The 17,054-nt window shown below is 40.2% G+C and overlaps 1 protein-coding gene across 7 annotated transcripts; it reads right to left on the minus strand.

Annotated features, from left to right (window-relative positions):
• Window positions 1–2,018: 2,018 nt before the first annotated feature.
• Window positions 2,019–15,812, minus strand: srrm2 (serine/arginine repetitive matrix 2). 7 transcript variants are annotated; one of them, XM_030140177.1, is made up of 16 exons: window positions 15,614–15,811; window positions 13,848–14,099; window positions 13,641–13,736; window positions 12,721–12,906; window positions 12,373–12,456; window positions 12,225–12,293; window positions 12,101–12,130; window positions 11,752–11,868; window positions 11,508–11,646; window positions 11,093–11,419; window positions 9,394–11,026; window positions 7,616–8,162; window positions 6,015–6,662; window positions 5,854–5,928; window positions 4,194–4,301; window positions 2,019–2,516 (listed from the first exon to the last, which is right to left on the minus strand). In XM_030140177.1, the coding sequence occupies exons 2-16, from the start codon at window positions 14,093–14,095 to the stop codon at window positions 2,462–2,464; spliced, it is 4,362 nt and encodes a 1,453-aa protein (XP_029996037.1). In that variant the 5' UTR covers window positions 14,096–14,099; window positions 15,614–15,811; the 3' UTR covers window positions 2,019–2,461. The 7 variants fall into 7 exon arrangements, with proteins under 7 accessions (XP_029996037.1, XP_029996036.1, XP_029996035.1 ...); XM_030140176.1 differs by having other exon boundaries at window positions 9,394–10,448; window positions 10,482–11,419; XM_030140175.1 differs by having other exon boundaries at window positions 7,616–8,159; window positions 9,394–11,419; window positions 15,614–15,812.
• Between the last annotated feature and the right edge of the window lie 1,242 nt (window positions 15,813–17,054).

Below are 17,054 nucleotides of genomic sequence, written 5' to 3' on the forward strand. Positions count from 1 at the left end.
GCATCCAAGGCTGCGTTCACGTCCTGTGGGACAACACATGCACAAGATGGACTGCTGCAGGGTCTGAAACTCATGTTCTTTCAAGTTCCACATTCAGCCCGATTTGATCTGCAGTGGGTGAGGTGGCCCAAAGGTGTAACAAAATTATCCACTGTAAGAAAAAAAAAAAGACAACAGACCAAAAAATTATCCACTATAAGAAAAAAAAAAAAAAAAAAAAAAAGACAACAGTACAAAAAAATTATCCACTATAAGAAAAAAAGGAACAGCCCCCCCAAAATTATCCACTGTAAGAAAAAAAAGACAACAGACCAAAAAATTATCCACTGTAAGAAAAAAAAGACAACAGACCAAAAAATTATCCACTCTAAGAAAAAAAAGAGAACAGCCCAAAAAAATTATCCACTATAAGAAAAAAAAAAAGAGAGAACGGCCCAAAAAAATGATCCACTATAAGAAAAAAAAGACATCAGCCCAAAAAAAACATCCACAATAAGAAAAAAAGAAGTCCACTACAAGAAAAAAAAAAAAAAAAGAACAGCCCCAAAAGTTATCCACTATAAGAAAAAAACCCATCATCCATCTTTTCACTTGGGGGGCGCTGTTTACCCAAAGGTCTCTTGCTTTAAAATTAAGGCCACCACAAAAAATAAAAGCATAGGCTGAAAATTTTAAGGTCTTCAGCTAATGTGGCTAATGCTAACGATGTAACCTACCGGAAATGAAGGTCGGTGCGCTAAAAATAAAGTTATTTAAAAAAAATATATAGTGGATAATTTTTTAGGCTAGTGGATAAGTTTTTGGGCTGTTGCACCTCTGGGCCACCGTACCAGTGGGTTGGACCAGTAAAATAATAACAGAATAACCTATAAATAATGAAAACTGCATTTTTTTCCTTTGTTTTAGTGCAAAAGAATATATATATATATATATATATATATATATATATATATATATATATATATATATATATATAAATTTACTTATTTATTTTCTGGCAGGGTTTTAAAATTACATATTAAAGTACTGCCAGCATTTATTTACTATATAGTATGTCATAGAAGCAGATATAATTGGTTAACAGCCCTGTTACTACTAATATAAATCAGTAAAGTACACCATTTATAATTTATTTTTACTTAGACCTACAAATTTTCTTTTAATCAAAACACACTGTGAAAATACTCCAAAACAGGGAAAGGTTCTGCTGTGTAAACAATGCTTCATGTAAATAATTTATCACCTAAATATTGTTGAAGTAGGAAAACTCAAAGTAGTCCCTGTGCTTGTAAATAATTTTCCACTGTAGATGTTTTAAGGTTTAGAACAGGCACATTAATGATATACCTGTAAATGTTTCATGTTGAGCACATTTAAATGACTGAGTCAACTTGTCACTAGTTTAGAAAATCAGGCCTTTTCCAGAGGGTTTAGAGTTTATCAAGAGGAGAAACTGAAACTCAACCTGCAAGAGACACTTCCTCCGTCACTTCACAACAAACTTCTCATGTTGACACATTTACTAATATATGATTTTAACTGGATAGGAAAGGGTTAAAAGGAAAAAAGAAGAAGTGAAAGAGAAAGTGGAGCTTTCAGGGATTTATTTTGAATTTGAAATGAAAGACAATTGTAAACTAAACTTAATTACTGTCCTTTCTGGGTCGATCAGTTCAACCAAGACAAACATTATTCTAACCTGAACTTTCAGTCTGATCGCACTTTGTCCTATCGGGTGGATCGTCTGAAAAACCAGTTGGACAAATTTTCAGTTTGCATTTTCAAAAACTTATGACAAAAATGCAAAAATGAGTGTGTATAGATTCCACCTCTATATAATTAGCTATCAGACAGATGTAGTGGCATAGAAATATAAAGTTATAGAAGCTGAAAACACTCCAAAAATCATGTGACTTAAATTCCAGGTTATGTCTGGAGGAAATTCCTCTAAAAAATGATCAAAAACCTAAATCTGTCTCTCCGCCACCGAAGCAACAAATGAACCAATTCCACATAGATAAAATGTACAATTACCTTTTATTATTATTAATCATTTCAACAAAGAAATAACCAACATGTTGCAGTGTCTGCTAACATTAAATGGAAATTGCTTCAAATCTATTACACAATATAAACCAAAATACAGACAGGTCATATCTACAGGTATAACGCAACAAACCATACAGGTACAGAGGAACATGTTCAGAGGAAGGTTCATTAGGACTGTGTCTGTGTGTGTGTGTGTGTATGTGTGTGTTTTCTTTTTCTTATTTGGGTCATAAAAAGAAGATGTACAAGCCAGCCTCAGATCATCACAATTAAAAAATAAACAAGTTATTGATTAATGTGTTTTGGCTCCCAACCGAATCGAGTCCCTTTACATTCACAGACATTTATCTATGACGGCTGGATGTGAAGTTCACCACGGAGTCCAGTTAAAGGAGGAGAAAGAAAGGGCGTCTCATTTCCTTCGTCTGCTGCCTGACGAGCGGCTCGGAGACTGTCTGCTACCACTCCTGCCGAGGCAAAAGGGAAAAGATACAAAAAGAATTATTAGAGGGTCAAGGTCAGACTGAAGAGCCATTTTGTTAAAGATTCTGTTTTCTGAAAAAGAAATGTGTTATCAGGAGCAATGGAAAGTCCCGGTGGTCTGTTGTTTTTAAGCTCACGAGCAAATAAAAATGTGTTTTTACTTAGAACGGGCCATATTTTGATGGTTTATAACATGGAAAGAATGACAGAAGTCATATATGGACTTTGATTGAATAGAGGGTCTGCACACTGGATGTTTAGAGAAAGGTCGAATGGTTATAGTGTGAACAAGCCCATCTCAGATCCACTCAAACTAACTTGTGGGTTTCTAGTTTGGTGTTAGAATGTTATATAGTGAATGATTTTCCTCAGTTAGGGTTGAGAAGCCTGGCGTCATTATCAGTCATTACTCTAATAAAATCCTGTCTTGGTAATGTCTTCCAACTCCTCCAAATGACAAAGCTGCTCTGGGACACGATGGAAGAAATTCTCAACCATCTAGTTTTCTTGAGTTTTACCGTTTCATCAATATTAGAAATCAACCAGTCCCACCCTAATCCATATTTAAAGATGCTACAAATTATATGTTGCTACCAAAGTTTAAAAGCCTCATCACATTGGTGTGAAATGGAATGTTTTCAGAAAATTGTAGACCCGTGAAACAAGTAGTTCAAGAATGTTAGGGCTGAAGTTCGCTTAGTCTTTTATTCCTGATACAGTATTTTATTTTTATTGGACTGTCTTTTCTCTGTAGCACTTTGAGATTCTGCTGAATGAAAAGTGCTTTATAAATGCAATTTTTTATTATTATTATTATTATTATTATTATTATTATTATGAAGTAGACTACAGCCTTTCCATGGGATTAGATGAAATGGTAAGTAAATAATGAAACAGATCCTTTATAAGTAACTCTAAGGATGAACCACATGAGTTGGATGACAGACCAGTAGCCACACGCCCACCGCAGTGGATTTAAAATCTTGTTTGCATAAAAAAAAATATTCATTTGATGATCCTATACTTTTTTGTGCAAATTGTTTGAATGTAAGCTCTATAACCCCCCACCCCCACCCCAGCTTTGTCTGTGCACATATGTGTATTATTTCTGTCTGTCAGAAATTTTTAATTAAAAAAAAAAAAAAGAAGATTTACAGTGAGTGTGGCGTGTAACTCACTAGCCGTGAACCTCGGAGTTCTTCTGTACACGACACGCATCAGTAAACAAAGGTTCTGGAATCCAACTTTTCTGTTTGTGTGGTCTTTACTTAAAACTTAGATTAATACAAACAAAAGATGAATTTCTAAATTAAATTACATGATGGTCAAAAGACTGTGATGCCCCTGGGCTCCAGGCTTCCGGTTCCACTCTTCTTTCTTTATGTTTTATAATCTAGGCAGCCAATAGGATTGCATCACACAATGATGTCAAGACTTCTGCTATTATTACTTGATATTCATATAATATACATAAATTATTAATAAGAAATCAAATATAAATATGAATTTTTAACTGAAGCACAAAAAAATGGCTCCAACATTTACATATAATGAGGGTAGGCTATGCAACAATTCAGAGCTGGATTCTCATGTGTTCTTATGAATCCAGCTGCCTCAATGTAACGTCATTAGACTCTTGAACAGAAACACAGAACACAGACCTGCGGCCAGGTGAGGATGGTGCAGCTCTCATGTATCTCGGCGGGGAATAGCTCAGTGAGCGAGAATCTCTCAGCGAATCAGCTGGTACTCTGCGAGGCTCAGGGGAGCTGTGAGACGAATACAGCAAACAGTCAAATTCAAAGCCTCTCAACAGACTGTAGTACAGAGTAAAAACACTTCAGAACTAGACGCACTCGGAGAGCGCAGACCTCCGCCAAGGCTGATCAGTGGCCCCCCCCGTGGGCCCCCCCACCCCCAATCACCACCAAAATTTAATCATTTCTTCCTTATCCCATTTCCAACAAACCCTGAAAATTTCATCAAAATCTGTCCATAACTTTTTGAGTTATGTTGCACACTAACGGACAGACAAACAAACAGACAAACAAACCCTGGCAAAAACATAACCTTCTTGGCGGAGGTAATAATGGTCTTTAATTCTCCTTAGTAGTTTTCTAAGTTGATCTGGACTAGGCTTTGTTCTCGAAAACATTTGGTCTCTCACCCAAGAGTCTTCATTAGTTCTTGTCTAATTCTCCTCTACTTAAATCCTATGAAAGACCATCACAAGAAAAATGCATTCATTTGTTAATTCATAGCCTTCTTTCTACAGGATTTGTAGACAAGAGAAAAGTACAAAAATCACAAGACTGGTATTTTCTGTTGACTAAAGTATTTAAAGACAAAAGGGCAGCATGACATTGAGAGAAAGGAAGCACTGAATTAGGCAAAATATTGGAGCAGAACATTCTTTTAAGCAAACAAGAATAAAAAAGCTATAATTAAATGAGATATTATTCTTACACCAAGCATTCAAATTCTTTAACAAACATCCAGTAGAATGTTTGTGATGCAACATAGATACAGTGGAAAATATGACTAGACTGGGCTGAATTTATCAAGGTACCAGCATTAGTTGTTCATGTTAGCGCTCTGATTTGCTAGTTCAGGGTTGTTCGACAGTTCGACAGTAACATGTTAATGACTCACTGCTAGCTCAAACATTGCTCCTCTGTCATAGCTTGAGCAACAGTAAAATGCTGCAGAAAATTCAGCATTGACACAAATATGATTTCACTTTCCTTTAGCCAAGCAACAGACAAGTAAATCACACCAGCAAGTCAACTTTCACAACAGAATGTGAGACTTTGGCATAGTTCTGATGTGATGCTAGTTACAGATGTGTGTTGACAGATTATTTTACCGTGATACTGGGGCCATAGTAGCCTTTAGACTCTGAAGATGAAATGTTCAAATATTCATAAATAATCCCAAAATTGGAATTCAGCCATCAAACTATGCACTGCACCTCACCAAGTGGCAAAGAACATGTCAAATTTGATAAGAATCGAGTGAATAGTGTCAGAAAGCAGTTGGACAAAAATCTCAGAATTCCTGGTAAATCTGTAAAACAAAAATAAATAAACAGAGCCAACACTCTGCCGCGGATACAACAAGCTGCATCTTGGCGGGGTAGGTGTGTTTCAGATAAAGATGAAAAGTCAACAGAAAAAAGTTGTGTATTGTTGAGATATAATTAAGAAAAAATGTTACTGAAAGAATTGCCCTGTGCAGTGAAACAACATGAACTGAAAGGATTTCTACACAATGAGGGGAAGATGACTGCATGTGTTTTCAAACCATAACGTCTACTCTTACCTCTTATTCTTCGCTGCCTTTTCATCCCCAGATGAAGAGGATGAGGAGGCAGAGCTCTGAGCTTTGGCAGGTTTTCTGTTAAACAGAGAAAGAAGTTAGTATAAATAAACTTCTTGTGTCTATTGGACTGATGTAGCCAGACATTCACATCTCCAGCTCACCCTTTTGGTGGCTCTGTCTCAGAATCAGAACTGTCTGAAGAGGACGATGAGGAGGAGGAAGAAGAGGATGAGGAGGAGGAGGACGAGGAGCTGGAGCTGCTGCTCCTGCTGCCTTTCTTATTTACATTTGCCTCCTTCCCGTTCACAGTACTCTCATTTCTGACTCGTTGTTCTGGGGGCTGAGGTGGTGTTGGTTTCTGGGGTTGACTTCGTGCTGGTTGCCGGCTCTCTGATTGGCTGTTAGCTGGTGACCTTCCGCGGGTCACATCGGAGGGTCTAGAGTCTAACTGAGCAGTTCTTCTGTCTGGAGGTGGAGCCTGAGAGGATGAGGAGGAGGAGCGAGTTTTCTGTTCTTTGTCCTCTCGCTCGACTCTTTTGTCTGGCAGTGCTTTGGAGTCATTCTTCTCTCTAGGTGGTGAGGGTGAGGATGAGGAAGAGGAGGAGGAACTGGAAGATGAGGAAGAGGAGGATGAACGGTGGGGTGGGGGAGGAGCTTCTTTTAGGTGCTCCTTTTCTTTTTCCCTCTGTTTTTCAGCCTCCCTCTGCCTGTTCCGTTCACGTTCCCTTTCTCTCTCCCTTTCCCTCTCCCTTTCTCTGGAAAGTGAGCGACTACTTCTTCTCCTACGCTGAGCAGGTGAAACATTGGACCTGAGAACAAAAAGAAACCAAAAAAAAAAAGGAAAAAGGTAAGCAGAGTTTACTAATACCCCTATTAGGGTTGCACAACACTTTGCCCCATAGCTCAAATATGGGACGCTGTCAGTCAAATTAGCTGTCTAGATATGAAAGAAGATATCTACGTAAACAAGATGCAACGTACATTACTAACTTCTGAAATACACCCCTTCATTCTCTTCTCTGCTACAAATATGCACAAGGTGTACTTTTGATTGAGGCTGCGTCAAAATGCACAGAGTAGATGAGACAGGAAGTGAGACGGTATTGTTATGCATGTAAATGAGCTCGTCTACTCAATAATCCAACCAGATTACAGATTAGATTATTGGGGAATTCATTCATTCAAACAAGCCTCTCAACTATTAGGTTTCTCAGTGCATGTTTGTGAAAACAAACACTATTTGCATTTGTTCAAGTATTCAACATATAATTACTATTTGCTAGTTTGCTATCTCAGTAAACAAAGATTTTTCTTTCTTACAAGTGCCTTCTAGTTAACATGGTTTGATATGCAGCAAATAAACAAGTATTTCATACTCATTCAACTGTCTGCCAAAAGAAATAGAAAGATGGAAATGGAACAGTTTCATAATTAATTCAATGTATATATCTGCACGTCATTCCCAGGCCTGAAAATGACTGTTTAACTAAAAATGTCATGGAAACCTAACAAAAATGGCTACAGACCACGTTTGCATTACTGTGGAATGTTCAAGAACATTATTTGAATTGGCTGAGACCAGTGAGTCCTTTCTCTGTACTATACTGAAATGTTTTGGACACATGTATGGTCAGTAAATGAAATAAAACAGGGCAAAAGTCAACTCAGATGCTTTCTAATGACGACATGAATTAGGGTTCACAGATGTGTGGAGTAAAGTTGTCTGAAGACCCAGGTTACGTATACATTAACTGTCATTTACCTGCTTGGAGGACTCCGCCTCCTTGGACTTCTGGATCTGCTCCTCCTGGCTGTTTTTACTCGTTCCCTGTCTTTCTCCCGCTCTCTGATCCTGTCTCTTTCTCTGTCTCTTTCTCTTTCCCTTTCTCGGTCTCTTTCCCTCTGCCTGTCCCGGTCTGACCAGGCTGGAGGAGGAGAGGCTCTCCTGGATCTGGGTGGGGGATCCTGATACTGCCTGGGTGGAGTACGACGAGGTGGGGAAGGAGCAGAGGTTTTCTGGGGTGGAGAGCGTGAATATGTAGAGTCCGACCTCCGAGCTGGCTCCCGCTCCCTCCCTCTGTCCCGGTCTCCAGCTCTGGGTCCTGGTCCCGGCCTCACCCTCATAGATTCAGTCTGGGTGGGTGGCGAGTACCTGTCTCCACCTCTGCTGGGTGGAGAAGCGCTCGGACTGGGGCTGTCTGTTTGTGTTGGACTGTATCGCTCCTGACCTTTTGTACGAGGCAGGTCTGAAGGAGGTCTGTTTGAAGGTCTGTCTCTGTCTGATGTAGCACCTTTGTCTCCTCCACCTGCTGGAGAAGATGCATCAGATAAGAAACAGACACTAGATCACAGAGAAAAACTGTTAATACCTTTATCTTTAGTATGCTGGTTTCATTTCATTTGACGTCAGAATGATGCAAGTCTTCACATTATACTAGCAGGATGCAAGTTGAGTTGGCGTTGCACAGATACAGCGGTATAAATACTGTTTACATGTATACTCTGAACCCATAGCACAGCAAGTACTTTCTCTTTTACTGTTAAGTGGTACATCCATTTTGACCTTTTACTTGATAATCAAGGTGCTGACTTTCACCACCCATACACATACAGAGTGTGTGTGTTAGAGATGCCATGGTACTGGGGAAAACTGTGTACTGTTCGGTACGCCCTACATGGGATACTCCGCCTTTATGGCCAGCAGTTTTTCGGTTTTGCTACTGATTTTGTGTTGGTGCATTACATCCTGCTTTACAGGCCACTGGAGTGTGTGCCTGTTCAGGCAGGTGAAAGCCCGCCTCTGGAAGTTAATGTCCAATCACTGCTGTGCCTCCACAACAGTGACTGGGGGGTTTGGCTTCAGAACTCACAAAGGTTTAAGTCGCTCCACTGTCATGTCTCATCTGTACAGTAAGTACACATGCAGTATACGACTGCGGCTTGTACCTCTCTCTCTCTCTCTCTCTAGGCAGCAAATAGAGAAGCAGCTTTAAACTCAACACACACCCAAGTCCTGCACAGGTTTACTTTTCCAAACCTGCACCCGCCCATACCCGCACAGCTGAGTACCACAACCCAACCCGTGATCAAACACATTGTCTACACAGTAACTCACTTTTAAGTACCTACAGGTACCTGACCTGGTGCAGGACTGACACACATACAATACCATGAAACAATTTGTACCTACTGTGAAATTCAGTTTTTACTGACAGGCAAAACAAAAATTTAATTTTGGGAGAAAAAAAAAAAAATTTTCTCTTTATGCACAAAACACGTACCCAAACTGAACCAAAACCGTGGCCCAAAAACTGCAGTACAGACCGTACTGTGGGCTACCTGCACCGCTGCACCCCCAGTGTGTATGTGTGTGTGTGCTGCTTAAGATACACAAAGAAAACATGTATAAAAATATAATGACATTACTTAAGAGTGTAGAAATTATGATTTTATGATATGGTATATTAGTGTATGGAGACCATTAACAAATGTGAAATAATTCCTGTTAGCTTAAATAACTGTGACTAGGTGATTATTTACCTCCACCTTCTCTCTCTCGCCTGGACCCATCGCCATCTGAAGCAGACACTGGACTTTCTTTCCTCCCATTGGCTAAATGTCTCCTAACTGCAGCCCCAATGGCAGATGGAACAATTTTTTCCTTTCCCGCGGCTGTTTTCACTTGGTCCTCATCCTCTGAAGATGAGGAGGAGGAAGATGACGATGAAGATGATGAGGAGGAGGAAGAAGAGCTATCACTGTCACTATCGCTGCTGCTACCACTACTGCTGCTGCTGCTACTGCCGTCTCGTTTTTTCTCCGCCTGCTTCACTTGTTTCTCAGTTTTTTCTTTCCTCTGAGGGCTTCTCATCTTCTCCTGCCTCTCGCTCATCTCACTCCTTCCTTTCTCTGTGGATCTCAATCCATCTTGCCGGCTTTCTGCAGATGATCGGGAGGCTTCGTCTCTCTTACTGTCTTGTTCCCTTGGGTGCCTATCTCTCACTTTAATGCTCTCTCTGTCCTTTTCCCTCCCTCTTTCATCCTCCCTGTCTTGTTGTCTTCCATTGGTGACAGGTGAACAGGAATCCCGGTCTCTCCTTCTGTCGTTTTTCTGTTGGTGAGGAGACACCTCCCTCTCCTGTCTCCTCCCACTCTCTCTTCTATTTTCACGCTCCTCTGTTACCCTATCTGTTCTACGCTCCCTGTCAACACTTCTGTCTCTCCTTGACCTCTCCCTTTCAGGAGGAGGGGAGGGTGATGAGGAGTCATGCCTCGTGTTCTGTTTATTCCTTTCTTTCTCCTGCTCAATGTCTCTGTTTCTACCCCTGTTGTCATGTTTAGGAGGAGGAGGAGGAGGAGGAGGAGGAGGAGAGGGGGATGATGAGGAATCATGTCTGGTCCTCTGTGGAAACCTTTCCTTTCCTTTGTCTTTCTCTGTCTTTTCTCTGCTTCTTGACCTCCTCCGTTTCTCCATGTCTCTACTTCTTGATCGCCACCCTTTCCCCATCTCTCTGCTCCTTGAAGGTCTACCTCTGTCCCTCTCATCATCTCTGCTCCTGGATCTCCTTCCTCTATCCATCTCCCTGCTCCTTGATCTTTTTCCCCTCTGCATCTCTCGACTCCTAGACCTCCTCCCTTTCTCCATCTCTCTACTCCTTGATCTCCTTCCTCTATCCATGTCTCTACTCCTCGATCTTCTTCCCTTCTGCATCTCTCTGCTCCTGGATCTCCTCCCTTTCTCCATTTCTCTGCTCTTGGATCTCCTCCCTTTCTCCAACTCTCTGCTCCTGGATCTCCTCCCTTTCTCCATTTCTCTGCTCCTGGATCTCCTCCCTTTCTCCATCTCTCTGCTCCTGGATCTCCTTCCTTTCTCCATGTCTCTGCTCCTGGATCTCCTCCCTTTCTCCATGTCTCTGCTCCTGGATCTCCTCCCTTTCTCCATGTCTCTGCTCCTGGATCTCCTTCCTTTCTCCATGTCTCTGCTCCTGGATCTCCTCCCTTTCTCCATCTCTCTGCTCCTGGATCTCCTCCCTTTCTCCATCTCTCTGCTCCTGGATCTCCTCCCTTTCTCCATGTCTCTGCTCCTGGATCTCCTCCCTTTCTCCATCTCTCTGCTCCTGGATCTCCTCCCTTTCTCCATCTCTCTGCTCCTGGATCTCCTCCCTCTCTCCATCTCTCTGCTCCTGGATCTCCTCCCTTTCTCCACATCTCTGCTCCTGGATCTCCTCCCTTTCTCCACATCTCTGCTCCTGGATCTCCTCCCTTTCTCCATCTCTCTGCTCCTGGATCTCCTCCCTTTCTCCATCTCTCTACTCCTGGATCTCCTCCCTCTCTCCCTCTCATTTTCTCGGCTTCCTGAACACCTCCTCCTCTCTACCTCCTTGCTTCTGGAGCGCCTGACCTTCTCGCTCAGTTCTGGTTTGCTTCTTGATGGTCTCCCTCTTTCTCTTTCCTTGCTTCTTGAAAGTCGGCTTCTCTCAGTCTGTGGTGTTGGAGAAGGAGATGAGGAGTCGTGTCTCTTTTTGGCGTAAGTCTGCTGCTTTTCTCTCTCTGCATTGGGTCTCCACTAGATGACAAAGTAGAGGTTTGATGCATCAGTAGATGGCATACTGAACTTTGATACTCAACCGTACACAAGAAAACTTGATCCTTACCCCTTCAGTCGCTTGCCGTGGAGGGCTGTGCTCCTCATTACCTCGCCTCCTCCGGTCTGGAGATCTCCCTTTTCTTCCTTCATCAGTTTTTCTTGACATTTGTTCTTGTTGACGTGATCTCGGAGCTGGAGATTGACTGTGCATATCAAACAGATAAAAGATCATTGAAATACCAAGAACACAGTTTCAATTGATCTGATTTTCACTTCTTAAATGAATAATACTGATCTTTATTGTTTCATACCTGTGAGCAGAGCTGGATGAGACACTTCTGTGCCTTGCCGTTTTTGCTTCAGGTGGACTTTTACTCACACTCTTCTTTGTTTTCCTCTTTGACACCTTCTTCTTCTCGTCTGAGGAACTGCAGGTAAGTGAAAGGTGAAAATTTAATATAATAAAGAGCTAATTAAGGAGGATTTTTCTAAGTAAATATGTTAAAACCTCTATACAACTTTTCCAACTTATTTCTGTAGCTACAAGAAAGCAAGCACAAAATTTTAGCCCACTTTCAAAAATGTCTAAAATGTGCACTGAAAAAACATAATCAGAGGTGCAAATAAGAGCGACAATTCAGTTTTGTCTAATAAAGTTACCTGTCGTCATCCTCCTCTTCTGATGCATCACTGAAAGGCATATATTCTAATTAGTCACTGGAAACTTGCAGATAAAACATTATGCTTAAATTATTCAGTAGATTAAAATCCAGCAGCGTGTTACCGTTTCTTTTTCTTCTTTTTGGATTTCTTTTTCTCTCTGGAAGGAGATGGGGATGACTCCTCTGAGCTGCTGACAAAATGAACAAAAACTGTAAAACTATTCCTCATTGTCAATAAAACCTTTGCAATGATCACATGTATTTTCCTACCTGTCTCTTTTCTTGACCTTCTTTTTCTTCTTTCGACTCCGTTTCTTGGGAGGGGAATCGGAACCCTCTGAATCTTCCAACAACCTGGCCCAGGAAAGGAATAGGTGCTTTTAAACAAGCTGAAACTGTGCCTCTTTATTATGTACAAGGTAACATTTCCTTCTACTGTTCACCTTCAACTGTTAGCTATGGTCACAAATCTGGTCTACAGCCTTTTTGTCAAGCCAAAATATGGACAACTTACTTTGAGACATATTATTCAAGTCTATTACTATACCCTAACCCTAAAAACAGATGTTATCTAATGCATAAAGACAGAGTGACCAGGTGTATTTGCAACAGCCTTACATGTATTTTTGCTGCTGCTGCTTCTCCCTCTCCAAGCGTTCCTGCTCCCTTTTCTCCTTCTCTTTTTCTTTGCGGTCAGCATGGAAGGATGATCCGTCCACATAGTCACTGGCAATGCCAAAGGCAGCGCGGAGTCTGTCGTTTTTCTGCTGATTTGCTGCAGCCAGAGCATGAGTCTCTGTCACCCTGGGAGGGAAAAAAATAAACAGCGTCGTTTTACTGGTCGTGCTATTTAAAAACGCAATTTCACAATTTAGTCTGATGTCACCCAATGCATGAATAGGAAAAAAAAGTGCTAGAAAGTGGTCAAGAAGCTGAGAGAAAGAAGCATGGATGTGTGAATTTTCCCATGCCATGTCCAGGCAGAGAAAGACAGAGGGGCCATAGGCATCTATGCTGAGTCAAATGACAGTGTGACACAGGTAGCCGAGGTTTTGGTACTTCTTTGCACACTTAAAGAGGGAAAGAAAAAGAAAAAGAAAAAAAACAAACAATATGAGGGCAAGTGTACAATGTATCTAGAATATTTTCCAGATTTTTTGATTGATTTTTAAAAATTTCTTGGTAAAGGAATTGGTTTGCTTTACCGAAAGTGACATATTTGTTTTACTTATCTTTTACTTATCCAGGAAGGTCCTACTGACATAGAAGATCTGTTCCCCCAGGGAGTTCTGGCGATATTACAACCTCAGTTTTCCAGAAGAAAATGATCTTCATAGACTGAAGACCACGTGAGATACCATATTAACACTGAGTGTTGCAAATTAAAGACCTAAATTGTCGACACTATAAGAGCCTTGGTTCAGTAAATAACATTCACACACTGAAGTGTTGATCTCTATTATCTAATATTTCTATGTTTTTGCTTCTAACCTTCTCTAACCAAACTAATCTTGGTTCTGTGCATGAATTGTACATACGTTGGTCTTTCATTAGTATTGGGAGCCGGCTCCTGCTTTTCCTGCAGCATCATACGGAAACTGTTCACCTTCTCTTCAATCTCCTCAGCAGAATACCTGTTCAGCAAAAGCATCAGAGTATTAACAACTTCTTCAAGATTTCAGACCAACCATTTGGCTATCTGCATGTATTCAAGGAGCCTGATGTGAGCATAGTTTTTCTCCTACCCTTGTTCCTCCATCATGTCTTGCAGCTCAGCACACTTGACCTCCAACTGTCTCTTCCGTTGGTGCTCCAGGATGTCAGCATTTGGTTGTCTGTTAAGCTGACTCTCCAGCCTCTCCCGGTCCTTCTCATCCCGCTCACCGCCACGTTCATCCCGTGGTCGTTTGACCCGCAGGCTCGACAGGTTGCGCTGCACGTAGCCATTGGTGCCACTGCCACGAGGAGTCGTCAAGCCGATCCCATTGTACATGGCTCTAGAAGAGGAAACAGATACAGAATGACATTTGTAGTAGAAAAAATACTACAAAGACACCACACTGCAATCTAAATCCATCCTCGTTAACAAATCACAGTTGGTAATGCATTAACTACTTATAATTGTAACAAGGCATTAGTGTTCTATTGTGTGCTGATGTGAAACAACAATCAAACACAAAACAAACTAAAGGACTACTCTACGGACTTGTCAAACAAATCAACTCCTCTTAAATTAAGAGTAAAAATGCTCAATATCAAGTTAGATTTAAACTAAGAATGTCTGATGTTTAAAAGAGATATAGAACTATACAACATACAAAGCTGTATGCATGAATAAACATCCCTAATTATCCAGTAAACATGTGGCACATAAAACACAACAAAGAGTCTGTTACAAACAAAAATCTGATAACAGTATTGGTGAAAATTTGACATGAGCAAGGTGTTCTGTACAAAATGACTGTATCAAAGTGAATATGCATAGGAACAGTGAGCTACACAGCCTCCCAATAAAATGCATCAAATACAGAATACAGCAGACTGTCCAGAGCATCTTCATGTAAAAGTCTATTTTGTTAAACAATATTTGCATTTTTGCTGTGAAAAGAGAAAATCTCTGGAACTCATGACATGATCATTTGTAATTGTCTGTAAATCCTTCTTTTCAAAGTTTTAAGTGCAATGAGATTAAACTGTGTTTGTCCCCACCCCAGCAAAGTCTCCAAATACGCACTTCTTTGTTTTCTTCTTAGACTCAAACCCCTCTAGGGACAGTTGTGCAAACCGACATTCACCATGGACAATATGACACTTGATCGTATAGCACTTTATCTATGTGTGCTGCAACTATCACTATCACATAAACTATAATCAAATGAATAAACGTGAAATGAGGTAAAGCTACTGTGATTTATTCATTTGCCGGATACAATCCAAGATAGTAAGAGAACAGCTAGATCAAAATGGCTGACATAAATACACTGGTATTTACATAAGGTTATTTTAACGTTTTGGTCTAACCAAACAGGATGATACAATACCAGCTGAGGCTACTTACACATTTATTTATCAACATAAATTGCAGCAATGATATGAATAATCTGGGCGATATTTAGTTAACACAGCTAACAAGTAAGGCCGTTGTTCTCAACACAGAATTAATTAACGTCTGATAAACCTAGGTGATCCAACTAACTCAGGTCAGACTTAACGGGTTTTTACTGTCTTAATTTACAATAAATAAAACACAAAAAATACAGTTGTATGGGGATTAACACGTGCGTCTGAATAGGCCTCTTATTTTTTGTAACGCATTTACGACGACTGAGATGAACAGTGGATTACAGAAGCATTAGCCCATACTAAGCAGGAAAAATCAGACGAAAACCACTGCCACAAATACAAAGTTTTGTCAGGATTTTACATTTCTACTCCTCAGGCCTAGCCACACTAATGCGTAACAGACAATCCGCTTTCAGCTAGCTAGCTAGCTAGCATATTTGATACGTACCAACGTTTTCTCCGGAAGTGGAGAGAAAGCGACTTCGAGTGTAATTTAGCAACAAATATATTTCTTTGTTGAATCAGCCGTCGAAAGTGATCTTGTATTATTAACTTATTTAGCTGGACGGTGAAGTCACTCGGCTAGTTAGCTCACAGCTAGCAGCACTGGTTTGTACCAAAGGAGGAAAGAGATGAACACGGACAAACGTCATACGCGCGAGACGCAAGTCGAAACAGTGATGCGTTTACGTACCAAGGAGATGATCGTATTTTTTCAGATAGTGGTAATCAGTAATAAATCATTAATTGTGATTAGTCATCTGTTGTTCAACGCATTTATTTACATATTAGTTACATTTTGCCATGTTTACCCGAATTTGTAAGTCTTTCAATAGAGAACCAAAAAGAAAAAATACTGATAGATATGGAAAAGATAGAGAGAATATATTTTATTTCCAAAATCATCTAGTAATAAATGTTTTCACTTCATTAAATATTCTTTTAGAATTTTTAAAACCAAAGTTAGCAGGAATTCATATGTTCTGTAAAAATATTACATATAGTTGCTGTCAGTATTCTGTGGTATATTAGATAATAATAGTTTAGTAGTAATAGTGATATTGATAAAGCATTTATGAGATTATTAAATTATCTGTATTCATTTGTGACTTACTTTCACATATATCTGTCGCCGGCAAATAAGAATAAAATCATCCATTCGTACGTTAATTTCTGCCAAATAAATTTCCAATAAATAAATAAATAAACTAGAAGCACTCGGAGAGCGCAGACCTCCGCCAAGGCTGAGCAGTGCCCCCCCCCCCCCGTGGCCCCCCACCCCCCCCCCCCCCCACCCCCGATCACCACCAAAATTTAATCATTTCTTCCTTATCCCATTTCCAACAAACCCTGAAAATTTCATCCAAATCTGTCCATAACTTTTTGAGTTATGTTGCACACTAACGGACAGACAAACAAACAGACAAACAAACAAACAAACAAACCCTGGCAAAAACATAACCTCCTTGGCGGAGGTAATAAATGAAACGACATAAAAAGCCCATGGTGCATTTTTCTTTACACCCATGATGTAGCACTTTACACCTTCTGTTAGTGAAGACTGCCCCTCTGAGGCATAAATGAGAAACACACTTCTATCCTTCAGGGGAAATAGAGCGTTACTGTTGATAATATATAATAACACTATAGTATTACAGGAAGGAGAAAGAAAATTATTTGGAAAATTTTGTCTTGTCCTGAGATTAATTTTGTCATTCAAAGAACACACGGCATGTTAAAAATAATACATTAAAAAACAATGTAAATAATAAATTAACGACTTGCATAGGTAACCACAATACCAACCAATAAGAATGGCCTTATTTATTTAAGTAGTACAGTAGAATGAAATCACAGACGATAAAACAGATTTTGAAGAGTGTTAGAAT

This window comes from Sphaeramia orbicularis, chromosome 8, assembly GCF_902148855.1.
Source record: "Sphaeramia orbicularis chromosome 8, fSphaOr1.1, whole genome shotgun sequence".
NCBI lineage: Eukaryota > Metazoa > Chordata > Actinopteri > Kurtiformes > Apogonidae > Sphaeramia > Sphaeramia orbicularis.